Source organism: Phyllobates terribilis, unplaced genomic scaffold (assembly GCF_046119375.1).
Source record: "Phyllobates terribilis strain yellow unplaced genomic scaffold, ASM4611937v1 Scaffold_9__5_contigs__length_417890890, whole genome shotgun sequence".
In the NCBI taxonomy this organism is placed as follows: Eukaryota; Metazoa; Chordata; class Amphibia; order Anura; family Dendrobatidae; genus Phyllobates; species Phyllobates terribilis.
In genome coordinates this window covers 54,253,655-54,281,436 of record NW_027362769.1, presented here as the reverse complement: position 1 = coordinate 54,281,436, position 27,782 = coordinate 54,253,655, and the positions used below count along the sequence as shown (strand labels likewise).

Below are 27,782 nucleotides of genomic sequence, written 5' to 3'. Positions count from 1 at the left end.
CATATTTTGAGAGCCATAATTTTTCTATATTTCTGCCGACAGAGTCATGTAAGGACTTGTTTTTGCGGGATGAGTTGACGTTTTTATTGGTCCCATTTTTGGGCACATGACATTTTTTGATCGCTTTCTATTCCGATTTTCGGAGACAGAATAAACAAAAAACAATAATTCAGAAATTGTTTTTTTGGGAGTTTTTTATGCCGTTCCACGTATGGTAAAATTGATAAAGCAGCTTTATTCTCCAGGTCAGTATGTTTACAGCGATACTACATTCATATATTTTTTATGTTTTGGCGCTTTTACTCAATAAAAACAATTTTGTAGGGAAAATTATTTTTGCATCGCTTTATTCTGAGAGCTATAACTTTTTTTATTTTTGCGCTGATGGAGCTGTCTGGTGGCTTGTTTTTTGTGGAACAAGATCACGTTTTCAGCAGTACCATTTTTATTTACATTTGTCTTTTTGATTGCATTTTATTCCACATTTTGTTCGGAGGTATGATGATAAAGCATAGGTTTTTTTATGGTGTTCACTAAAGGGGTTAAATAGTGGGACAGTTTTATAGGTCGGGTCGTTTTGGACGCGGTGATAGCAAATATGTGTACTGTTATTGTTTTTTTCATAATATTTATTTATGGTTACAATATATTTTTTTCATTTTTTTTATTTTGTGACTTTTTTTATATATATATTTTTACAACTTTTTTTCACTTTTCTTTCTTTTTTACTTCTTCCTACTTTGAGACTTTCACTTTCTGCAGGCTGATCGCTGTTATAAGGCATAGCAATGCAGGATCATTGCTATGGCCATGGCCCCACTATCAGTATTCGGTCAGTATTTTTTCTCAGGAGTGGGAGCCAAAACCAGGTGAGGAACAATCAGAGAAAAGGTATAATAGAAACAAGTCACCAATTCTACATTTATCACCCACTCCTGGTTTTGGCTCCAACTCCTGAGAAAAAATACTGACCAAATACTGACCGAATACTAAAAGTGGGGCCGTGGCCTAAGCCTTATAACTGTCAGCTCTGCAGACACAAGTTAGTTAGATCATGCACTGCGCGTGATCTAACTACTTTGCTAGTGCATGGTGACCGGGATGTCGTTGGGTCACCATGTCAACAATCGGGCACTGTGATGATGTCGCGGGGGCTCTGATCCAAGAGCAGAGGGGCTTCTCTCACCCTGCCCACTCGTTAAATGGGTGCCAGGAGTGGTGCAGGGACCGCTCCTGACACTGAGAGCCGGGTGTCAGCTGTCAGAATCAGCTGACACCCGGCGGCGATTGCATGTGCACAGTCTCTGTGCATGCAAAATCGCCATGATGTATCCATACTTCCAAGGTCGGTAAGTACCAAGCAACCTGGACTTATGGAAATGTCTAAGGTCGTAAAGGGGTTAAAATTGCTTACAGAGCCAAATTCTTTGAATTCCCTTATTATAGAGGGAAATGAGATCATTGGATTTGAAACATAGAGCAACAGATCATCTGTGTATGGAGCTGATTTATAGTGATGTGAGCCTATACTAACTCCACTAATATATTGATTTTTACATTACAAAAATTATTCTACAGTAGAACAAATCTCTTAAAGGGAATCAGGGTATCTACCCCTACATTATGCTGCGTTCAGATTAGGTGGCAAAAACATTGTGACAGTTTCCCTTTAATGGAGCAAAACATATATCAATAGACCTGGTATATTTGACAAAGAATTACATGACCTTCCATTTTAAAGGGAATCTGTCACCACATTTGACCTATCTAAACTATTAACATGAGTATACAGGTTATAGACTACAGAAAAAAGTCCTCCCTGTATGTCTCATATCAGATGTGTTGTTGTTGAGAAATCATCTTTTATCACTTTATATAAATGACATCTTCAAGGCCAAGGGGAGGACGCTGTCTGGAAGATAACTCTGCCTCCAGGGATTATTATACATGAAGGGGGAGTTAACAGTGTGATGTGTAATGGCCGCTCTCTGCTCTCCTGATCTCAGAGCTGTGTGTGATTATACCCAACACATCTGCAGGTTCCTCTCTGCTTCCATCTCACAGGTAGACAGGGTGTAATATTGTTACAATACAGCAGAGCTCAGAGAGCTGCAAAAATGTGTTTGCAAGAAGACAAATCTCATTTCTCCTGTTCTGTGTTAGTTACTTATCTCACACTGGTAACTCCCCCTTCATATAAAATAATCTCTGGAGGCAGAGTTATCTTCCAGGCAGCTTCCTCCCCATAGCCTGGAAGAGGTCATTTATATAAAGTGATAAAAGATGATTTCTCAACAACAACACATCTGATATGAGACATACAGGGAGGACTTTTTTCAGCAGTCTATAACCTGTATGCCCATATTAATAATGTGGTGATGTGGTCAAATGTGGTGACAGATTCTTTTTAAAGGAAAGTTATAATTAGAAAATAAACTACTGTTTAAAAAATAAATTTTACAAAAGAAACCGGATTTAAATGTGCTTTTTAACATATCACAATCTGTATTAAAAATAACATTTAGAAATCTTAAAATATTCCCACTGGTCATTGGGGCTTTTTTAGACTCTATTTTATTTTGTGTTTCAGGAAACAACACGTATATAGCCACAATGGTCAGACCCTGACCCTTAGATTTGCATTGAAGCATCTAATGAGCATGTGCAAAAGTCAATGTGAAAAGAGGAGGAGCAGGGTCAGCTGTGACCATGTGAATTGTGGCTCTTTGTTATCAGCTGTGTATACAGGTGTTATCTGTTATTATAATCCTGCCTGTGCTGTTAAAGGAAATCAGTCCCCAGGTTTTTTCTACCTCATCTGGGAGCAGCCTGATGTAGGCAAAGAGAAGTTGAATCCTACAAGGTATGACTTAAATTTCTGGGTGCAGCTGTTCTCACACAATAAGAGCTTTTAGATTTAGTAATGAAGCAGAGCTGAGAAAGCTAACCCCACCCACACCAGGCTCTGTATATACAATGTACATAGACAGTGAGAAGCCTGTCACAGGAGGGGGCGGAGATGGACCAGGAGGCACCAGCTGCACAGCAATGATAAGCTCCTGGTGTTAAAACAATCATTGCAGGCAAACAAAAACCACAGAGCTTGATAAGAGAGGCATTGCTGAAATCTGTGTTTTAACCCCTACAGCATGCTCTCTTCAGCTTCCATAACAAAAACCTGCTGACAGAAGCCTGCTGAAAACTTTTCCTTAAAGGTCTAAAGAAAATAAAATCTCCAGTGGCCAGTATGAAATTGCAAATTTATATATATATATATTTTTTTTTAATGCGGATCATGATATTGAAAAAAAAAAATTGACTTTTTTAAAAAAAGAATAATTAAAAAACCTGATCTAAACAATTGGTCATTTTGTGATGAAACATTTTTTTTTAAACCACATGCTGCTAATTATTCTGGGCTAAATGGCTCTGTTGCTATTTGGACATTTCTATCACTTTGAGATCCAGCGATTACACCTTCCGATACATCCATGTGATATTCACAGTTTACATGCAACTTACATTGATGTGCAAGTGAATGAAGCTTTTAATTTACGCTTATACAAGGGGGTAGCCAAAAAAAAAGAGAATTACTTATTTAATTTTTTTAAATTAAAAATAACATCTTGAAAACATTAATCTCCTTCAAAATCCTGTCCATTAGATGATCTGCACTTGTCCCACTGTTTGAAACATTATTTATATTCTACTGAACCAATGCTGGTAAGTGCCTCCAGCTTTTTTTCTTAAAGAAGTTGTCAACTACTTTTACATTGATGCCCTATCCATATTGATGCCTTATCCTATGGATGGGGCATCAATGTAAAAGTAGTGGACAACCCCTTTAACCTCTTCTACGTCCTGAAAACGCTTTCTCTTTAGGTTTTTCCTTCATTCTTGGGAATAAGAAGTCGTCGCAGGGGGCTAGGTCGGGTGTAAGGGGAGTGAGAAATCATTATCATGCCGGTTTTCGCCAAAAACTGGTTGATTTACAATGCTGTGAGGCCAGGCGCGTTGTCGTGATGAAGCAGCCAATCCACTGATCGCCACCATTCAGGTCGCTTTTTTCTCACTGCCTCATGCAATCGCTTCAGCACTTGCAGATAGTAATGTTGGGTCACTGTGATGCCCTGAGGAATAAATTCAACGTGAACGAATCCTTTGTTGTCGAAAAAACAAACCATCATGGACGTCAAATTTTGATATCACTTGCCTTATTTCTTTTGGTCTGAGAAATGAAGCTGTCTTCCACTGGCTGGATGGCTGTTTTGTGTCAGGATCATAGGCGTAACACCAAGATTCATCCCCTGTGATGACTTTTGACCAAAAATCATGGTCAGTTTGTGCCTGTTCTTACAATTCCTGACACTCTCAGATGGTTCTCTCTCTGGTCATTTAACAAGAAACAGAATGTGATGTTGGCGCGTTGCTCCTTAAAGTTTGCCATCTCAAAATAGCTGAGTGCATTCAGAAGACTTAAGAAAACAATCACTCCGTCCGCTGTAATGGTTTCTCATGACCGCTAATTGGCCAACTGAGCTAGCGTACCTAGCGGGAGAGGGCAGCACTGCCAACCCACTTGCCTATAGAAAATAGTTCCCTTTTTTGGGGGTACCCCATAATGTCATAGATGTAAGTATGGTTTATGGACAAAATACCATAGATAAGAACTGGTAAGGTGCATTGCCATTAGGCCAAGTTCACAAGACCATATTTTTGATCCTAGTGCGGTCTGTGAATAAAACTGACATGAGACGGACATCATTAGGACTAATGTCATTCCATTATGCTGCTCAGATGAGCAGGGTTTTTTTTTCAGTGACCAAATCTGCAAGTGAAAAAAAATCACAACATGCATTAGTTTCTTTCGTATGTCAGATCAAACTCAGCTATTCAAGTCTATGGGGGCAAAAAAAAAAAAAAAATTGGATTCCATATGGATCAACCAGGTGGCATTGAATTTTTATGGATACATTGTAATTCTTTAACATGAGAAACTCTACTTGACCATGTAAATTTGAATAACTTTAACTTCTGATGTATAAAAACAGATGCCATATGGATTGCATGCAGATGACAATTGCTTTTTGTCCATGTATATTCTTAGATTGAAGGTGCTTTTGTCCAAGGAATTGGGCTTTATACAACAGAAGAGCTACAATACTCTCCAGCGGGTGCATTGCTAACAAATGGGACAGGAGCTTACAAGATCCCATCAGTTTATGATATTCCAAGGGAGTTTAATGTATCACTGCTTCCTTTTTCAGAAAACGTTTATGCTATTTATTCTTCTAAGGTAAGAGGCATTTAAAGTAAAGACTCGAAAAAATGGACAACAAATGTAGATTGCACCGTTATAATTCCGGGTGCCCTCTTTCCAATCTTTCTGTAATCTTTTTGTGGTTTCTAAGATTTCAAATTCCATCTTCATCTTTATAAAATGTTTGACAAACTCCTCAGGTTGGTCCATCCAAGATCCAGGATGGTCGTCTCTGACTACCAAAGTACATTGAACTTAGAGTAAAGAGCAAACAAATGAGTAGTTCCTGAATCAAGCATTGTGATCAATCTGTTTTATATGCTGCATATATTTACTAATTGCTTTAGCACCCATAACCCTGAAATAATGGTGTATGGAGCACTCATTTTCCTTTTAAAGGGAATGTGTCAATATCAGACCACTACTATGGCCATACAGGTGATAGAAAAGTAATTCTATACTTACCTGTATGGCCCATAGCAGAGGTCTGATTGCAGAGAAATCTGGTTTTCCAGAGGCTCAGCGTCCGGGGGACGGGAAGAAACCCCTCCTATCTGCTTACTATTCCCCTAAATCGCCGCCTCTGTGCTAAATTACCATATTCCCCCCTCCCCTGCACATCACAGGACCCTGCTCTGCCTCCCCTCCCATGGAGCGCGCTTTGTTTCCCTCCGGCCCCATTTGGCTGCGTACTGCACCACAGCATTGTATTGCACAAGCGACAGTGAGTCACTGAGACATCCGCTCCGCTGGCAGTGCGCAGCCAAACTGGGCCGGAGGGAAACAAAGCACGATCCATGGCAGCAGCGCTTTGCGCAGGAGGGGAGGCCGAGCAGGCCACGTCACATGCCTCTCACAGGGTCCTGTGACATGCTGGGGAGGGGGGAATATGGTAATTTAGCACAGAGGCGGCAATTTAGGGGAATAGTAAGCAGATAGGAGGGGTTTCTTCCCGTCCCCGGACGCCAAGTCTGTGGAAAACAGACTTTATAAAACCAGATTTCTCTGCAATCAGACCTCTGCTATGGGCCATACAGGTAAGTATAGAATTACTTTTCTATCATCTGTATGGCCCATAGTAGAGGTCTGATATTGCCCAGGGGGTGACACATTCCCTTTAAAGGCCATAATTTGATATAAAAGTTTATACGTTACATGTGTAATGTCCCTGTTTACTTATCTGGAATGTATTTACAATTTTTTTGTATATTTTAACATTTTCAACTGTTTTTACTTTTTTTTTATTCATTTCCCTAGGGTATCGGTGAGGCAGCGCTCTTTTTGGGATCAGTTGTATACTTTGCAATAAAGGACGCAGTGTCATCTGCTCGAAAGGAAAGGGGCTTGTCTAATAATTTTAAACTGAACAGTCCGGCAACCCCGGAGAAGATACGTATGGCATGTGGAGACAGATTCACTGAGATGGTAATTACTTAGTACAATCTGCTCTTTCTATGTGCAGGGTACAGTAAGGCTGCTATAGTATGACAATTACATCCTAAGGTGTAAGAACATCATTAACCCCCTCAGTGCAGATATATTCATCTGGCTAATGGGCTGAGCTTTGTCCATACATTGAAGGTGCCTGCGTCTAAAAGCATCAATAAGAGCTGAGCTTCCATCGCTGCTATTTAACCACCTGAATGCCACGTCAATCTTTGACAATGGTATTTAAGTGGTCTTGGGTTGGTGGGACATCCATTCGAGCACCCATTATCCACATTTTGATTACAGGGTGCCAATGAGTTGCCATGTCAGCTGACGGTCTACTGATGACCCCCTCACTGCCATGTTTGTACTCCCATAATTCATAGGAGATTGTGATTTTTAATATAAAAGTATTGCACTGTATAGTACAAGCGATCAAATGATTGTCGGTTCAAGCCTGTAGGGACTAAAAATTAAGTGCAAAGAAAAAAACAGTTTTTAAAAATATTAAAAAAATGCTAAAAATATATAAAAGTTTTAAACATCCCTCTTTGCAAAAAACAAGCACCCACACAGCACCATCGACAAAAGTATAAAAGAGTTCCGGGCAACACAAACTAAAACTACTTTTTTTTTTACAAAGTTTTGACCTTTTTTACCATCTAAATATAAAACAACTATACAAATGGTATTGCCTTAATTGTATTTAGCCAAAGAATCACATTGCCAGGTAATTTTTACAGTACAGTTAATGCCGTAAAAACAAAGCTCAAAAAATAGTGGCAGAGCTGTAGTTATTCACCATTTTGACCCTTTTTGTAATTTTTTCTTTTTTGGGGGGGGGGGTACATTATATGGTGAAATTAACCCCTTAAGCCCCGAGGGTGGTTTGCACGTTAATGACCAGGCCAATTTTTACAATTCTGACCACTGTCACTTTATGAGGTAATTACTCTGGAACGCTTCAACGGATCCCCCTGATTCTGAGACTGTTTTTTCGTGACATATTGTACTTCATGATTGTGGTAAAATTTCTTCGATATCACTTGCGTTTATTTGTGAAAAAAATGGAAATTTGGCGAAAATTTTGAAAATTTTGCAATTTTCAAAATTTTAATTTTTATGCCCTTAAATCAGAGAGATATGTCACACAAAAGAGTTAATAAATAACATTTCCCACATGTCTACTTTACATCAGCACAACTTTGGAACCAAATTTTTTTTTCCTTAGGGAGCTATAAGGGTTAAAAGTTGACAAGCGATTTCTCATTTTTCCAACAAAATTTACAAAACCATTTTTTTAGGGACCACATCACATTTGAAGTCACTTTCAGAGGTCTTTATGACAGAAAATACCCAAAAGTGACACCATTCTAAAAACTGCACCCCTCAAGGTGCTCAAAACCACATTCAAGAACTTTATTAACCCTTCAGGTGCTTCACAGGAATTTTTTGAATGTGGAAGAAAAAAATGAACATTTAACTTTTTTCACAAAAATGTTACTTTAGACCCAATTTTTTTTATTTTCACAGGGGTAACAAGAAAAAATGGACCCCAAAATTTGTTGTGCAATTTCCCCTGGGCATGCAGATACCCAATATTTGGGGAAAAAACACTGTTTGGGCGCACGGCAGGGCTCGGAAGGGAAGGAACGCCATTTGACTTTTTGATTGTAAAATTTGCTTGAATAATTAGCGGACGCCATGTTGTGTTTGGAGAGCCCCTGTGTGCCCAAACATTGGAGCTCCCCCACAAGTGACCCCATTTTGGAAACTAGACCCCCCAAGGCACCTATCTAGATGCATAGTGAGCACTTGGAACCACCAGGTGCTTCACAAATTGATTCATAAAAATGAAAAAGTGAAAAAAAAAAACACTTTTTCATTTTTATGAATCAATTTGTGAAGCACCTGGGGTTCCAAGTGCTCACTATGCATCTAGATAGGTGCCTTGGGGGGGTCTAGCTTCCAAAATGGGGTCACTTATGGGGGTGCTCCAATGTTTGGGCACACAGAGACTCTTCAAATGCAACATGGTGTCCGCTAACAAATTGTCGGCTCAAATTGGTCAGTATTTTTTCTCAGGAGTGGGAGACAAAACCAGATGAGGAACAATCAGAGAAAAGGTATAATAGAAACAAGTCACCAATTCTGCATTTATCACCCACTCCTGGTTTTGGCTCCCACTCCTGAGAAAAAATACTGACCGAACACTGATAGTGGGGCCGTGGCCTTACATTGTGTGGTAAAAATGTTCTCCTTATCAGTACGATTACAGTGATGCCAACATGTCCAGGTTTTTTTTTTTTATTTTACTAGTAAAAAAAAAAAAGTGAATTTGTAAAAATAAATAAATTATAAAATAATGTAATATTGTCAACATATTCTGAAGCCTGTAATGTTTTTATTTTTCGGTATATGAAGATGTTTGAGAGAGCTTGCTTTTTGCGAGTTGAGACAACATTTTTATTGATACTATTTTAGGAGAGATTTGACAATTTGATCACTTTTCATTGCATTTTTTTGCAGAGTTTTGAATTATTTTCTGTTTATGGTGCCCACATCTTTCCTGGCATAGGATGCTGATTTATTACTGTAAAAAGTTTTAAAAAAATGTTTTAAAAAATATGAAAAAAAAAAAAAATTGAAATTACCTGCCTTTTGCCTCATTGAAAATAAAACAAAAAAAAAGCAAAACCCCAGAATTACAGTTTTTGGTCGCCGCAACATTGTATTAAAATGCAATCAGAGGTGATCAAAGCATTGTATATACTTCAAAATGGAAGCATTTCTACTATAGCTAATCACTGAGCTGAGCAGCTCAGAGAATAGCTACAGGGTGATGCAGGCTGTCAATATGACGTCACCGCAGCTGCCAAAATACTGTGATCAAAGGGTAAGGGTAAGTACCTGCTGAATTTGTTACAGTTAGGTCCATATATATTTGGACAGAGACAACATTTTTCTAATTTTGGTTCTAGACATTACCACAATGAATTTTAAACAAAACAATTTAGATGCAGTTGAAGTTCAGACTTTCAGCTTTCATTTGAGGGTATCCACATTAAAATTGGATGAAGGGTTTAGGAGTTTCAGCTCCTTAACATGTTTTTAAAGGGACCAAAAGTAATTGGACAATTGACTCCAATGCTATTTCATGGACAGGTGTGGGCCATCCCTTCGTTATGTCATTCTCAATTAAGCAGATAAAAGGCCTGGAGTTGATTTGAGGTGTGGGGCTTGCATTTGGAAGGTTTTGCTGTGAAGTAAATATGCGGTTAAAGGAGCTCACCATGCAGGTGAAACAAGCCATCCTTAAGCTTCAAAAACAGAAAAAAAAATCCGATAAATTGCTACAATATTAGGAGTGGCAAAATCTACAGTTTGGTACATCCTGAGAAAGAAAGAAAGCACTGGTGAACTCATCAATGCAAAAAGACCTGGGCGCCCACGGAAGACAACAGTGGTGGATGATCGCAGAATAATCTCCATGGTGAAGAGAAACCCCTTCACAACAGCCAACCAAGTGAACAACACTCTCCAGGAGGTAGGCGTATCAATATCCAAATCTACCATAAAGAGAAGACTGCATGAAAGTAAATACAGAGGGTTCACTGCACGGTGCAAGCCACTCATAAGCATCAAGAATAAAAAGGCTAGACTGGACTTTGCTAAAAAACATCTAAAAAGCCAGCACAGTTCTGGAAGAACATTCTTTGGACAGATGAAACCAAGATCAACCTCTACCAGAATGATGGAAAGAGAAAAGTATGGTGAAGGCGTGGTACAACTCATGATCCAAAGCTTACCACATCATCTGTAAAACACGGCGGAGGCAGTGTGATGGCTTGGGCATGCATGGCTGCCAGTGGCACTGGGTCACTAGTGTTTATAGATGATGTGACACAGGACAGAAGCAGCCGAATGAATTCAGATGTATTCAGAGCCATACTGTGTGCTCAGATCCTGCCAAATGCAGCCAAACTGATTGGTCGTCGTTTCATACTACAGATGGATAATGACCCAAAACATAAAGCCAAAGCAACCCAGGAGTTTATTAAAGCAAAGAAGTGGAATATTCTTGAATGGCCAAGTCAGTCACCTAATCTCAACCCAATTGAGCATGCATTTCACTTGTTAAAGACTAAACTTCAGACAGAAAAGCCCACAAACAAACAGCAACTGAAAACCACCGCAGTGAAGGCCTGGCGGAGCATCAAAAAGGAGGAAACACAGCGTCTGGTGATGTCCATGAGTTCAAGACTTCAGGCAGTCATTGCCAACAAAGGGTTTTCAACCAAGTACTAGAAATGAACATTTTATTTACAATTATTTAATCTGTCCAATTACTTTTGGTCCCTTTAAAAACAGGGTGGCACATGTTAAGGAGCTGAAACTCCTAAACCCTTCATCCAATTTTAATGTGGATACAATCAAATGAAAGCTGAAAGTCTGAACTTCAACTGCATCTGAATTGTTTTGTTTAAAATTCATTGTGGTAATGTCTAGAACCAAAATTAGAAAAATGTTGTCTCTGTCCAAATATATAGGGACCTAACTGTATATTAGGTATTTCACAGCGTTTAGGGTCCACTTTCCTGAAAGAGGAAAACCTCTTTAGTTGTAAGCTCTATGTAAGTAATACATAAAATATATGCTTCCACCAATTTGCATTTTCAGGGCTGCAGTGGTGACGTCCCATTTAAAACATGGGAGCACTGCAGCCAATCGCTGTGGTCAGCTGTGATGCCATCATAGACAGCGGAAAGAGCATTGAACTCAGTAAGGGTGTGTGCACCCGTTAAGTATTTGATGCAGAAATTTCTGCACCATTTCAGCATCTCTTGGCAGGAAAAACACAGCAGCAAAAACTGCATCTTTTACTTGCATTTTTATATATAGATTTTTCCCTACTCATTAACATGGGTGAAATCTGCAGCAAAAATGCTGAAAGAATTGACATACTGCAGATTTAAGTCTGCACCAAATCTGCAAGTCACAAATAAGCAGCGTGCGCATGAGACTTCAGGATCCTCATTCACTTTGCTGAAATCAGGAAACCCTTCAGGTTTTCTGACAAATCTGCACTGAAAAAAAGCAGCAAGAAGCCAACCTGTGCACACAGCCTAATTGTGTTGTAGACGTGACTTCACCGCTACAGCCCTGTAAACAAAGACCACTAGGTGGCAGGGCTGGAACAGCAGGGGTCTCACCAGATAGGTAATGCTTATTATGCTATTTTTTTTTAAAAAAATTCTTTTTAATTAATTGAAGAAAAATTTGTAAATAAAGAGAAATATCAAAGTTACAAAAACATCAAAATATAGAGGAAAATCCATGATATGGGCAGAAGTATTGAGACATCACATGTACAGGAGATTTTATGATATTCCATTCTAAATTCATAGACATTAACATAGAGCTTGTCCCATGTTAGCACTTAAAATTGCTTCAACTTTTCTGGGAAGGCTCTCTACAGGAATTCGGAGGGTGTATATGGAAATTTTAATTCTCATGAGCATTTGTGAGGTTTGGCACCAAGTGTGAATGAGAGGGCATGGGTCAGAATCTCTGCTTAGTTCATCCCAAAGGTGTTGGATGGGGTTGAGGTCAGAGCGTTGTGCAGGCCGGTCAAGTTCTTTAACACCAAACACATACTACTTTGTGCGTTGATGAACAGAACAGGGCCTTCTGCAAACTGTTCCCAAAAAGTTGGAAGATACAATTGTCCAAAATGTCTTGGTATGCTGAAGTATTAATATTCCCCTTCAAAGTAGCTAAAAGGCTTTGTTGAACCCCTGAAAAACAACCCTACAGCATTGTCCCTTCTCCAACAAATTTTACAGTTGGCACAATATAGCCAGGATGATATCGTTCTCCTGGCATTTGCAAAACACATATTCATGTATCAGCCTGCCAGATAGAGAAGCATGATTTGTCACTGCACACTTTTCCACTCCTCCATAGTTCAATGGCAGCGGCAGCTTTACACCACTCCATCCATTGCTTGGTATTGTGCTTGGTGATGTAAGGTTTGCAGGAAGCTGCTCAGCCATGGAAACCAAGCCATGAGGTTCTCAGTACACAGTTTTTGTGCCAATGTTAATAACAGAGGAGGTTTGTACTCTGCTCTTATTGACTCAGCAGAGTATTGGTGACTTTTATATGTTATGCCGACCCGCCTCTGTAGCATTACGTGGTCTGACACTTCATTACTGAGTTGCTGTGGTTCCTAAATGCTTCCACTTTACAAAAATAACACTCTCAATTGATTGTGAAATGTTTGGGAGCAAAGAAATTTCACAAACTGATTTGTTTCAACAGTAATATCCTATTAAGGCACCACACTAGTATCAGGGAGCTCTATAGAATGAGCCAGTCTTTCACAAATGTTTGTAAAGGCCGACTGCAAAAGCATAAGTAGCGTGGTCCGTGTTATTATAACGAAACTGAACAGCTTCCTCTGACCAAACTATTGCTCTAAATCAGTGGTTCCCAAACTCCAGTCCTCGCGGCCCCCTACAGATCATGTTTTCAGGATCTCTTTAGTATTGTACAGGCGTGAGAGCCTGCAGAAATTTTTGATGCTTCATAATTATTTAATCACCTATGAAATACTAGGGAAATCCTGAACACATGACGTGGTGGGAGCCCTGAGAACTTTAGTTTGGAAAACACTGCTCTAAATCATGATTTACTAATATATTGTTATACTTAAAAGGGTTGTCCAGGTTTGCAGACTTGTGAATCTTCACATTGCGCACATTACACAATGTCAGGATTCTCCAGTGCTGGGAGCAGGCGGTCATGTGACCACCAGTCACATTCCAACTTAGACCTGCATGGCCTCAATCAATTCATTTGTATTGAGCGAGGCCGCACACATCTAGTCGGAATGTGGACGGAAATATGCCTATCACATACTCGTGGTCACAAGGCCACCCACCTCTGGCACGTCCTGACAGTGCATGTTTTGCATGCTGTAAGGATTCAGAAGTTTGCAGTTAAATAGAGTGACTGCAGACTTTCATGCCAAACCTGGACAACCTTTTTAAGGTTTGAATAAAAAAAACACTCTACATAAGAGACTGCATGAAAAAGACAAGCGTGTCAAAGTAATTAGTTTGTTCTTATTTTTTTAGATTCCAAAAGATGATCCTGCATCTTTCATCCCATGGTCCATTGATGTGTGATATATATAATGATTAAAAGTGCTTAACCAAAGGGTTTGTCTCTTGACTGGACAAGAGCCCAAAATACTTTCCTTGACTTGCCTATCTTTAATGTAATATGATATATAATTGTTAAGCAAGCAATATTTTATATATAGAGCTTCAATAACTTTGCTTTGTGCAATGCTGTTAATACCGGATATGTACTGAATACAAATATATTACTGGGTTATATCAGACTTCAAAAAGACCCCCTAACAAGAAACATGAGGTTTATATAAAACTAATGCAATTCTAGTGACCAATCTAGTAATATACCAGTAATAAGAGTCATAACTTAGTAATATACACAGTACAGCAGAGCAGACAGTGTTATTACAATCTGCGTGACTGCAGACTTATGAATCCTCCCACCGCATGCACTGTGTGCTGCGTGGATTCGCCAGTGTATGAGCGGGGAGCGGCATTCAAGTATGTGATATGCATACTCCCGGTCAGAATCTGTCTAGTGAGCATGGCCTTGCTCAATACGAGTGTATTGAACAAGCCCGCACCCACTAGACAGGTTCTGGCTGGGAGTATGCATATCACATTCAGCGAGGCTGCGCCCACTAGACGGGTTCTGGGCGGGAGAATGCATATTGCTTTGAGCGAGGCCGCACCCACTAGATGGGTTCTGGCCAGGACTATGCATACCGCATTGAGCAAGACGGTGCCCCACTAGATGGCTTCTGTCTAGGAGTATGCATACTGCATTGAGTGAGGCTGCACTCACTAGACAAGTTCTGTCTAGGAGTATGCATACCGCATTGAGTGAGGCTGCACCCACTAGACGGGTTCTTTCCAGGAGTATGCATACCGCATTGAGTGAGGCTGCACCCACTAGACGGTTTCTGTCCAGGAGTATGCATACCGCATTGAGTGAGGCTGCACCCACTAGACGGGTTCTTTCCAGGAGTATGCATACTGCATTGAGTGAGGCTGCACCCACTAGACGGTTTCTGTCCAGGAGTATGCATACCGCATTGAGTGAGGCTGCACCCACTAGACGGTTTCTGTCCAGGAGTATGCATACTGCATTGAGTGAGGCTGCACCCACTAGACGGTTTCTGTCCAGGAGTATGCATACTGCATTGAGTGAGGCTGCACCCACTAGACGGTTTCTGTCCAGGAGTATGCATATCGCATTGAGTGAGGCTGCACCCACTAGACGGGTTCTTTCCAGGAGTATGCATATCGCATACTTGACTGCCATTCCTGGTCCAGTCACCGGTGAATCGTCACAGTGCGTGCTCTGGGAGGATTCACAGAGTGACTGCAGATTTGTCATTCTAAACTGGACAACACCTTTAAGATATCAACACTGGCAATCATGACCTACGTAGTCCTATGATGAAATTCTCCAGTTCTTAAGAGATTTCTTTACACATACTGGCCCCGATAAATCAAGACTGGCGCTTTGTAATCCAATCGTGCTGAACAGTGAGCCAAATTCATCAGGAGGAGTGCGAGATAAGAAAATCAGCGCTGATGATTAAGGCCTCTGAATGACAGCTGTAAAAATGTGTATCTGCGGTTGTTAAGGGGTTAATTTTCATCAAAATGCATGAGTCAAAGAGAAAACTAAATGAACCTGGTGCCTGAAGTCTGACCCACTGAATGTTTATGTATAAATGAGGAAACCTGCATTTATGTTTAGTTATTTCCCAGGTGGGAAGATGTTTATTTGCTGCAAAAATCTTTGTATAACATTGCTGAACTCTACTAACTGGACACAATAAAGATACGTTTGAACTTCATTCCTGGACTCTGTGAAGTCGATATGCCCTATGTGAACTTCCAATCCCAAAAATATATGTACAGGGAATTTCATCTTCTAATGTCAAAAAATTCATACAGATAGAAAAAAGATTTTATATAAATATATATAAATAAATAAAATGTATAGTACATATTATATATTTATGTTGTGACATAATGACAGTTAGGGTAAGTTAAAGAGAAAAAATATTTTTACCTGCGGGCAAATATTTTAAACTTGCAGCAGTGTAACTGGAAATGCGGCTGAAGGGAGAAAATGAAGTTATATTCCCCCTGCAGCTGCTCACTCACTTCTAGTGATCATAGCTGTGCTGAGATGTGAGCAGTAACGGCTCATATCGCGCCCACTGCTCCTTGACTGACATCCTGCTCTGTAGTGTGTGGAGCTGTTAGTGAAGTAGCAGGGGGAATTATTACAGTGCACTCACTGTATAGTGATTGCTGACTGATCACTGCCCCGAGCCGCACCAATGACTGAAAGCAGCTGCAGGGGGAATATAATTCATTTTTACCCTGCAATCGGATTTCCAATTACATAGATTGCTGCATATATTTAACACGGTATTTTTCTATACATTTACCACTATGGCTGCAGGTCAAAACTTTTTTTTGTTGTTGACAGGTCTCTACAGTGATGATCGTGGTGCTGAGTACCAAATAAACTGTGTGTGTGCCAATAGTATTCCAAAATAACTATCTGTATTCTGCTTTGATATAATTGCAGGTTTGGAAATTTTAATAGTTTATCCGACACGTATGGCATTACTTCACTTTGCCAACCTTTAAGGGGTTGTCTGAGCGTGGGGTATTATTGATGACCTATCTAAATGATAGCAAAAAACACAAGAAAGGCCTGCACACCTGAAAGGGCTTGTCCTGCCTTAGTCACAGTCACTCTATGTGACTGCAGACTTGTGAATTCTCACATTGCGCGCAGTGCACGCTGTGAGGATTCGATTTGCATACATGCATTCACGTGGCGACTAGATGGTACAGCCACGCTCAATGTAAATGTATTGGGCGAAGCCGAATAAGTCTATCTGGAATGTGGCCGGGAATATGCATATCGCATGTTTGCATTCACATGACCGCCCGAATCATCCTCACATCATGCAGTGCGCAGGATGTGAGGATTCACAAGTCTTCAGTCACAGAGTGACTGCAGACTTGCAGCCTAAGGCTGGTCAACCCCTTTAAGTATTAGATTAATATGCAGGTGCACAAACACATATATTACTCGTGTTTGTATATAACACCATTACTCTATTGACTGACCATATACCCAGCCAGGCCTCAAATGAAATAGGGAAGAGATAGGAAATAGGCTAAGCTGGTAATAAAAACTTTTTTTGGGAAAGAAGGCAAAAACTCCCAATGCAAACTATACAAAAACAAAAAAGGAGCACACACCTTAAATACTAAATTAATATGCAGGGCCTCAAATACACTGTGGCCAATATACAAACATATATTCATCCACTGTGTGTCATCACACTGCAATTAATGAATACATGAATTACACATAAAGAACTTTGTTAACATTTCTTGTTCAAAAAGCAGAAAAAACATCACATGGATGTAACCGCTTGTCTGTCTCCAAAGGGTTTGCCTGCTGCAAGCGGGAGACAGGCAGCACCTGCTTTGAGCTCTTCCACTGGAGTTTACCAGGGATGGATGTGGTCAAGGTCTTTTTTTCACCCCACTATTGGGTCACAATCTAGCACCCTCTAGCTTCACATTCCCGCACCCCCCCCCCCTCACTTTATGGGGTAAACAGCACTAAGTCAAGGCATTCTATGACTATGTCCCTCTTCTATCAAATTATCTTGGACAGTGTCTCATTTGCACAGATGTCACAGTTGTCTTCACATCTGATGGTCTCATCTTCCAAGTTACGGCCAATCTACATTTCCTGGATCTTGGCAACTTTGTTTTTGATTTTACAGGGGATTTCCACTTTAAGGAAAGTGGAAAATAATTGCTCTTATATTCCTAAAATAGCAGACAAAGCAGGTTCTCACCCCCCTCTGTTCCAGTGCTGCTCTGTCTGTTATTTTAGTAATGTAAGAGCATTTGGGATTTCCACTTTCCTTGAAGTGGAAAACCCCATTAACATTAATAAAATGCTAGTCTTAAAAAATATTTCCAAAGGCCTTTTAGTAATTTCAAGTCCTTTTAATAAGTACTTTTAATAAGATATTTCATTCTCTTTACCATACCTGCTGGTTTTAATCTCAACTTGAAGCCCCTGCACCATATTGTTTGCTTCTTCAGGGTGAGTCCAGACGGTTTGGTTGTAACATGGTCAAAAACCAAGTATGATTGACTGCATATTGCTTTTGCATAAACTAACATTCTTTCACAGTAGATTTTTTTTTTACTGTAAATGTACAAAAGGCCAAATGAATCAACATGAAACAAGTGATAAAGACCCTGCTAAACAAGGGGTAGCCAAAAAATGCTCTCTCCAAGTTTGTTTGTCTATGCAAAAACTGCATGGAGTCAACTGCACAAGTTTTTTTTTACCAAGTCATGACTGCGTGACAATCCCACCATCTGGCCTTTTCCTTAGTATTAACATAAACGCAAGTATGAGACACATAATTAACTGGAGCATAATCAATCATGGAACAGAGATGCCTCCAAAAAATTAAACCACTCTCATGCAACATACTTGCTTTGCATGCAATCTGCAGATGGGTGTTGTGTCCCTCTGCTGTATGCAGGACCGGCTCCAGGTTTTTCTGGGCCCCGGGCGAAAGAGTTTCAGTGGGCCCCATTATCACATACCGCGATTCATGGTGCAGAGATACGGCGGAGAAATATAGATATAGTACAATGCCAAAGATTTCACTTCTTACATTACATGAGTGATATCTATTGTAAATTCTACAATAGCTCAGAAACCAGCGAATCCTCACAGCGCACAGTGCAGACCGGACAGTATAGTCCTCCATACAGTATTATGGGCACAACTAAGTCCTCCATACAGAATAATGGACGCCATATAACGCTCCATGCAGAATACTGGTCCCCATATAATGCTCCATACAGAATAATGGACCCCATATAACGCTCCATGCAGAATACTGGTCCCCATATAACGCTCCATATAGGATACTGGTCCCCACATAACACTCCGTACAGGATACTGGTCCCCATATAACACTCCATACAGGATACTGGCCCCCTTATAACGCTCCATACAGGATACTGGCCCCCATATAACGCTCCATACAGAATACTGGCCCCTACATAATGCCCTGTGCAGGCTGTGCCCCCACATAATGCCCCATGCAGGATGTCACTCCCCCCCCATATAATGCCCCAAGCAGGATGTCACTTCATCCTATATCATGCCCCATGCAGGATGTCACCCCCCTATATAATGCCCCATGCAGGATGTCACCTTTCCCCCCCATATAATGCCCCATGCAGAATGCCCCTCCCTCATATATTGCCCCATGCAGGTTGTCACCTCTCCCCCCCCATATAATGCCCCATGCAGGATGTCACTCCCCCCATTAGACAACCAACAGAAGATTAGACCCCTAAAATATAACTTTTATTCGAATATGCTAAAAAGGACTCCGTAGTCACCATAACAACAAACACAAAAGCAAGACAAAATGCCAGGGAACAGGGATAAGTCACACATCAGTCAGGAAGGATTACGGGCTCTATCTGTCCCTATTTTGTCCCTAAATACTCTCCCTTCCTGACAGCGGAGGTTGGCACCCTAATTTTTGCTCCGTGGCGCCCCCGCTCAACGTCGGTGTCCCTAATATCCCACGTAAATATCTATCTTAAGGCTGTGTGCCCACGTAGCGTTTTTCAAGCGTTTATGCTGCGGAATTTCCGCAGCAGAAACGCTTGTAAAACGCTAGGTAATCCGCACCCCATGGTCCCCAAGGGGATTCCGCATGTTCTATGCACATGCTGCGGATTTTTCCGCAGCGTTTATGCTGCGTACAAAAATCCGCAGCATGTCATTTAATTTTGCGGAAGCGCAGCGGAACTCCCGCCATTGACTTGCATTGAAACGCATAGAAACCACGACTGTACATTTTTACAAGCGGCTTCTATGCGTCTCTATGTGCGGATGGTACCCAGTTCTGGAGGAGAGGAGACTCTCATCCAGACCTGGGTACCATTGTACCTGTAAAAAAAGAATAAAATAACAAATAAAGTTTATATTCACCTGTCCGGCGGCTTCTCTCTGAATGCCAGCAGCGCTGAAAGACCTTCGGTGACGTCACAGTCATGTGACCGCAGGCCCTTCACCGCTCTGTCTCGCGATATGCCGGCAGTCGGGAACCAGCCAGGAAGCAGCGCTGCAGCCACGCCGGGGCCTCGGGGGTGAGTATAGCTTTATTTGTTTTAATTTTTACGGTTCACACTGTATAAATCCATGCCGGTTGCATGGATTTATACAGTGTGACCTAGTTGTCAAGCACTTTCCAAGTGATGCTATCGCCTGGAAAGTGCTTGTCAATCTGCATGCGGAAACGCATGTGAACCCGCATGTGGATCCGCATGTATTCTGCAGGAAAAACGCATGTACAATCTGCATGCGTTTTTTTCTGCCAGGGAGATGCAGAAATGCTGCAGAAATTTTCTGCTTCATTTCTGCATCGTGGGCACATAGCCTTATATTTAAAAAAACACAATCGTGAATAAAATAGAGAAAAGTGAACGTACAGATTAAGAAGCCGACAATTCATCATAGATATGCATTTAAGGAGACCCAAGTCTATATATTGCGACAATAATAATAGCCCTGGGAATTTTTAGAAGGTAAAATTTGTCTCAAGATAGCTGGTTTATTACATTCATACACAAGCCAGCATATACTAAATAACCAAAGCTAATAAAGCAGGTTCTGTTATATATGAGACTAATCCCCAGAAGTAATGCCCACAGACCGGTATCACATGTGCATCCTGCTCTATGTCGTTCTGAGTCGTCAGAGCCAGAATGTGATAGAGACTGTAACACATACAAGCAAAACAAATGACCAATTCTAAATGCATTATAACAATCTCAATATCATTTAGTGAGGAATAGCATTTATCATTGGTAATGCATTATGTCACATCTCATAGATATCAAAGAAATAACACAAATCATTAGTGATTCCTAATATCCTATGTCAGAAAATACAGGGATTTAGCACTTATCATAGATAGTCTCGGACGAGATATGAGGGATCATCAATGATAAGTGTTGCTCCCTGTCTATTTATATGATATCAGACTGTCTTTGCATTTGGGACATGATATAAGGGACTATCTATGATAAGTGCTAAGTCCCTGTATTTTCTGACATAGGATATTAGGAATCACTAATGATTTGTGTTATTTCTTTGATATCTATGAGATGTGACATAATGCATTACCAATGATAAATGCTATTCCTCACTAAATGATATTGAGATTGTTATAATGCATTTAGAATTGGTCATTTGTTTTGCTTGTATGTGTTACAGTCTCTATCACATTCTGGCTCTGACAACTTAGAACGACATAGAGCAGGATGCACATGTGATACCGGTCTGTGGGCATTACTTCTGGGGATTAGTCTCATATATAACAGAACCTGCTTTATTAGCTTTGGTTATTTAGTATATGCTGGCTTGTGTATGAATGTAATAAACCAGCTATCTTGAGACAAATTTTACCTTCTAAAAATTCCCAGGGCTATTATTATTGTCGCAATATATAGACTTGGGTCTCCTTAAATGCATATCTATGATGAATTGTCGGCTTCTTAATCTGTACGTTCACTTTTCTCTATATTTTATTCACGATTGTGGTTTTTTAAATATAAAGATAAATATTTACCAGGGATATTAGGGACACCGACGTTGAGCGGGGGCGCCACGGAGCAAAAATTAGGGTGCCAACCTCCGCTGTCAGGAAGGGAGAGAATTTAGGGACAAAATAGGGACAGATAGAGCCCGTAATCCTTCCTGACTGATGTGTGACTTATCCCTGTTCCCTGGCATTTTGTCTTGTTTTTGTGTTTGTTGTTATGGTGACTACTGAGTCCTTTTTAGCATATTCGAATAAAAGTTATATTTTAGGGGTCTAATCTTCTGTTGGTTGTCTAGTTTTGCAATTGGGCCCCGCTTATACATTCCTTGTTCAGGTGTTTAATGTCACTCCCCCCATATAATGCCCCATGCAGGATGTCACCTTTCCCCCCATATAATGCCCCATGCAGGTTGTCACTCCCCCCATATAATGCCCCATGCAGGATGTCCCCTCTCCCCCCCATATAATGCCCCATGCAGGATGTCACCTCTCCCCCCCATATAATGCCCCATGCAGGATGTCACTTCCCCCCATATAATGCCCCATGCAGGATGTCACCTCTCCCCCCCATATAATGCCCCATGCAGGATGTCACCCCCATATAATGCCCTATGCAGGATTTCACTCCCCCCCATATAATGCCCCATGCAGGATGTCACTCCCCTCAATATAGTGCCCCATGCAGGATGTCACTTCCCCATGCAGGATGTCACTCCCCTCCATATAATGCCCCATGCAGGATGTCACTCCCTCCCCCCCATATAATGCCCCATGCAGGATATCACCTCTCCCCCATATAATGCCCCATGCAGGATGTCACCCCCCCCATATAATGCCCCATGCAGGATGTCACTCCCCCCCTATATAGTGCCCCATGCTGGATGTTACTCTCCCCCATATAATGCCCCATGCAGTATGTCACTTCCCTTCCATATAATACCCCATGGAGGATGACATCCCCCCCATATAATGCCCCATGCAGGATGTCACTTCTCCCCCCATATAATGCCCCTTGCAGGATGTCACCTCTTCCCCCATATAATGCCCCATGCAGGATGTCACTCCCCCTATATAATGCCCCATGCAGGATGTCACTCCCTCCCCATATAGTGCCCCATGCTGGATGTTACTCTCCCCCATATAATGCCCCATGGAGGATGTCACCCCCCCATATAATGCCCCATGCAGGATGTCACCTCTCCCCTCCCCGATATAATGCCCCATGCAGGATGTCACTTCTACCCACATATAATGCCCCATGCAGGATGTCACCCCCAATTTAATGCCCCATGCAGGATGTCACTCCCTCCATATAATGCCCCATGCAGGATGTCACTTCCCCCCCATATAGTGCCCCATGCTGGATGTCACTCCCCCCCATATAATGCCCCATGCAGAATGTCACTTCCCCCATATAATACCCCATGGAGGATGTCATCTACCCCCCCCATATCATGCCCCATGCAGGATGTCACCTCTCCCCTCCCCCATATAATGTCCCATGCAGGATGTCACCTCTCCCCTCGCCCATATAATGTCCCATGCAGGATGTCACCTCTCCCCTCCCCCATATAATGCCCCATGCAGGATGTCACCTCTCCCCTCCCCCATATAATGCCCCATGCAGGATGTCACCCCTCCTCTCCATATAATGCCCCATGCAGGATGTCACTCCCCCATATAGTGCCCCATGCAGGATGTCACTTCCCCATGCAGGATGTCACTCCCCCCCATATAATGCCCCATGCAGGATGTCACTCCCCCCATATAATGCCCCATGCAGGATGTCATCTCTCCCCCTCCATATAATGCCCTATGCAGGATGTCACCTCTTCCCCCATATAATGCCCCATGCAGGATGTCACCCCCCAAATAATGCCCCATGCAGGATGTCACTCCCCCCATAAAATGCCCCATGCAGGATGTCACTTCCCCCCATATAGTGCCCCATGCTGGATGTCACTCTCCCCCATGTAATACCCCATGCAGGATGTCACTTCCCCCCCATATAATACCCCATGGAGGATGACACCCCCCATATAATGCCCCATGCAGGATGTCACTTATCCCCCATATAATGCCCCATGCAGGATGTCACCTCTCGCCCCATATAATGCCCCATGCAGGATTTCACTCCCCCCATATAATGCCTCATGCAGGATGTCACTTCCCCCCCCATATAGTGCCCCATGCTGGATGTCACTCTCCCCCATATAATGCCCCATGGAGGAAGTCACCCCCAATTTAATGCCCAATGCAGGATGTCACTCCCCCCATGTAATGCCCCATGCAGGATGTCACTTCCCCCCATATAGTGCCCCATTCTGGATGTCACTCCCCCCCATATAATGCCCCATGCAGAATGTCATTTCCCCCCATATGATACCCCATGGAGGATGTCATCTACCCCCCCATATAATGTCCCATGCAGGATGTCACCTCTCCCCTCCCACATATAATGCCCCATGCAGGATGTCACCTCTCCTCTCCCCCATATAATGCCCCATGCAGGATCTCACCTTTCCCCTCCCCCATATAATGCTCCATGCAGGATGTCACTCCCCCCATATAGTGCCCCATGCAGGATGTCACTCCCCCCATATAGTGCCCCATGCAGGATGTCACTCTCCCCCATATAATGCCCCATGCAGGATGTCACCTCTCCCCCCATATAATGCCCCATGCAGGATGTCACCCCCCAAATAATGCCCCATGCAGGATGTCACTCCCCCCCTAAAATGCCCCATGCAGGATGTCACTTCCCCCCTATATAGTGCCCCATGCTGGATGTCACTCTCCCCCATATAATGCCCCATGCAGGATGTCACTTCCCCCCATATAATACCCCATGGAGGATGACACCTCCCCCCCATATAATGCCCCATGCAGGATGTCACCTCTCCCCCATGTAATGCCCCATGCAGAATGTCACCTCTCCCCCCATATAATACCCCATGCAGGATGTCACTCCCCCCATATAATGCCTCATGCAGGATGTCACTCCCCCCCATATAGTGCCCCATGCAGGATGTCACTTCCCCATGCAGGATGTCACTCCCCCCCATATAATGCCCCATGCAGGATGTCACCCCCCCATATAATACCCCATGCAGGATGTCATCTCTCCCCCCCATATAATGCCCTATGCAGGATGTCACCTCTTCCCCATATAATGCCCCATGCAGGATGTCACCCCCCAAATAATTCCCCATGCAGGATGTCACTCCCCCCATAAAATGCCCCATGCAGGATGTCACTTCCCCCCCATATAGTGCCCCATGCTTGATGTCACTCTCCCCCATATAATGCCCCATGCAGGATGTCACTTCCCCCCCATATAATACCCCATGGAGGATGACACCTCCTCCCCCATATAATGCCCCATGCAGGATGTCACCTCTCCCCCATATAATGCCCCATGCAGGATGTCACCTCTCCCCCCATATAATGCCCCATGCAGGATGTCACTCCCCCCATATAATGCCTCATGCAGGATGTCACTTCCCCCCCATATAGTGCCCCATGCTGATGTCACTCTCCCCCATATAATGCCCCATGGAGGAAGTCACCCCCAATTTAATGTCCCATGCAGGATGTCACTCCCCCCATATAATGCCCCATGCAGGATGTCACTTCCCCCCCATATAGTGCCCCATGCTGGCTGTCACTCCCCCAATTTAATGCCCCATGCAGGATGTCACCTCTCCCCTCCCCCAAATAATGCCCCATGCAGGATGTCACCTTTCCCCTCCCCCATATAATGCCCCATGCAGGATGTCACCCCTCCTCTCCATATAATGCCCCATGCAGGATGTCACTCCCCCCATATAGTGTCCCATGCAGGATGTCATTTACCCTTGCAGGATGTCACTCCCCCCCATATAATGGCCCATGCTGGATGTCACTCCCCCCATATAATGCCCCATGCAGGATGTCACCCCTCCTCTCCATATAATGCCCCATGCAGGATGTCACTCCGCCCCATATAGTGCCCCATGCAGGATGTCATTTCCCCTTGCAGGATGTCACTCCCCCCATATAATGGCCCATGCTGGATGTCACTCCCCCCATATAATGCCCCATGCAGGATGTCACCTCTCCCCCCCATATAGTGCCCCATGCTGGATGTCACCCCCCCATATAATGCCCCATGCAGAATGTCACCTCTCCCCTCCCCCATATAATGCCCCATGCAGGATGTCACCTCTCCCCTCCCCTATATAATGCCCCATGCAGGATGTCACCTCTCCCCTCCTCCATATAATGCCCCATGCAGGATGTCACCCCTTCTCTCCATATAATGCCCCATGCAGGATGTCACCTCTCCCCCCCATATAATGCCCCATGCCTCCATCCATATAAAAAAAAATCAAATACTCACCTCACTTCTCACCTGCTACCGCTGCTCCAGACTCCTCACCCATGCCGGCGTCTTCCCGCTCTGCGCTGTGACGGCTCAGGAGAGAGCGCGGTGTAAAGACGTCACAGTGCGGCAGCCACGGAAGAGACCGGAGCTGCTGCGGAGGCACGGTGAGGGGTAAGTATTGTGCCGCCGGCTGCCGGGGCCCTGAGCAAGCGGGGAGGGGGGCGCTGGCACTGGCACCGCACCACTCACGGGTCCCAGCACTTGCCCGGGTGCTGATGTCAGGCCTGGCTGTATGACCTGTATGTTTCTTTTCTGATTTCTTGCAAACTGAACATTTTTTTTCCCATGGTTCAATATCAGCATCACACTACACTTAGGAACCTTACATACTAAACAGCATGAAATTTTACTTTGTTTTATAGTCAACGCACTTGCCAAAACACAGTTAAAAATGTTTTGCAACCCTGAATAAACTTTCAGCTAGCCCTGCAACTTGTTGACTCTTAGTTGTGAGTAATAACCACACGGTTAGGATTCAGCTCCGCTTGACGGTTCCAGCACTCATCACGTGGCCAAGTATGGGGCGCTACGGAGCATACTTCAGAAGATAAAAGCTTGGTATTTATTGAATAAAGCATAATTTTTAATAAATGTAAATTACAAAACCATTTATTTTCACCTTTTCTGCTTGGTTAAAAGTATTCTATATGGTGGCACAACCCCTTTAATGTTCTATTAACTCTTGTTGATGAGTGAGCGCATACTTGTTCTCACAAGAGAGACGAATCTTAACAATGTGAGTATTACACACCGCTAGGATTAGGTTATCTGCAGGTGTGGACAACCCCTTTAATTCATCATGTGTGGCACCACAACACCAGCTTTTCCTTCTATTTTTCAACAGAAAGTATGCAGATAATGGGGGAAATGTAACTATGACAGTACAGCAGTTATCTGCTCCATAATTTCCATTTTTTTGCTCTTACTCGCTGCTCTTGCCAACCTTTAAGGAGTAGACAGATCATGGTGGCCTTACACGACCAAACAAATTTACTATATTAAATCTACCCCAGCCATGGGATTTCACTTTATGAAGCATGGAAAACCGGAGATGTGCTCAATTTACTACAAGGTGGTGCCTGTGTACTACTTTATATTAAGACTGGGGTATGAAACACCAACCTCAATATATTCTACTCATTGTATTACAACACTTAACTACAACCTATACCTTAGCATCATTTGTAAATATGTATATAATATATAGTACTGTGCAAAAGTGTTAATGGTTAATTTATATTAATTAACAAAATTCTAAGTGAATGTGCAAAAATGAAATCTTATTCAAATCAATATTTGGTGTGACTTCATTTGCCTTCGTAACAGCATAAATTCTTCGAGGTACACAACACAGTTTTTGAAGGAAGTCGGCAGGGAGGTTGTTCCAAACATCTTGGAGAACTAATCGCAGATCTTCTGTGGATCTAGACTTGCACAAATCCTTCTGTCTCTCCACATAGACCCAGACGGACCTGCTGATGATGAGATCTGGGCTATGTGGGGGGCATGGCATCACTTCCAGGGCTCCTTGTTCTTTTTTAAACTGAAGATAGTTCTTATAGTCATTGGCTGTATATGTGGGATCGTTGTCCAGCTGCAGAATACATTTTGAAGTCAATTCACTTTGACGCAAAACTGCCTAAAGGTGCCTGGGTGTATCAAGTGCTAAGAGGCATTTTGACAATGTGCCAGGTGCGCACTTTCATGTGCAAAATGTCAAGAAATGCTTCTCAACAAAAGGGTTAAACTAATCTTTGTTCCATTCTTTTACATTTTGTCATCAAGCTTCAGTTGGAAGCCGGGAATACCAGCATAAAGGCATGTTAAATTCCAAAAGATATCCTCACAGTATTACAATG

General features: G+C 42.5%; 1 protein-coding gene across 1 annotated transcript in view; it reads left to right on the top strand.

The window, feature by feature from the left end:
- The window catches only part of LOC141161552 (aldehyde oxidase 1-like), a 536,896-nt gene extending 521,237 nt beyond the window's left edge, over positions 1-15,659 (top strand). The window contains exons 33-35 of the mRNA XM_073646509.1: positions 5,108-5,296; positions 6,518-6,685; positions 13,831-15,659. Coding sequence (XP_073502610.1) covers positions 5,108-5,296; positions 6,518-6,685; positions 13,831-13,881 — 408 coding nt within the window. The 3' untranslated portion in view covers positions 13,882-15,659. The remainder of the gene's footprint in view (positions 1-5,107; positions 5,297-6,517; positions 6,686-13,830) is intronic.
- Positions 15,660-27,782: the final 12,123 nt, after the last annotated feature.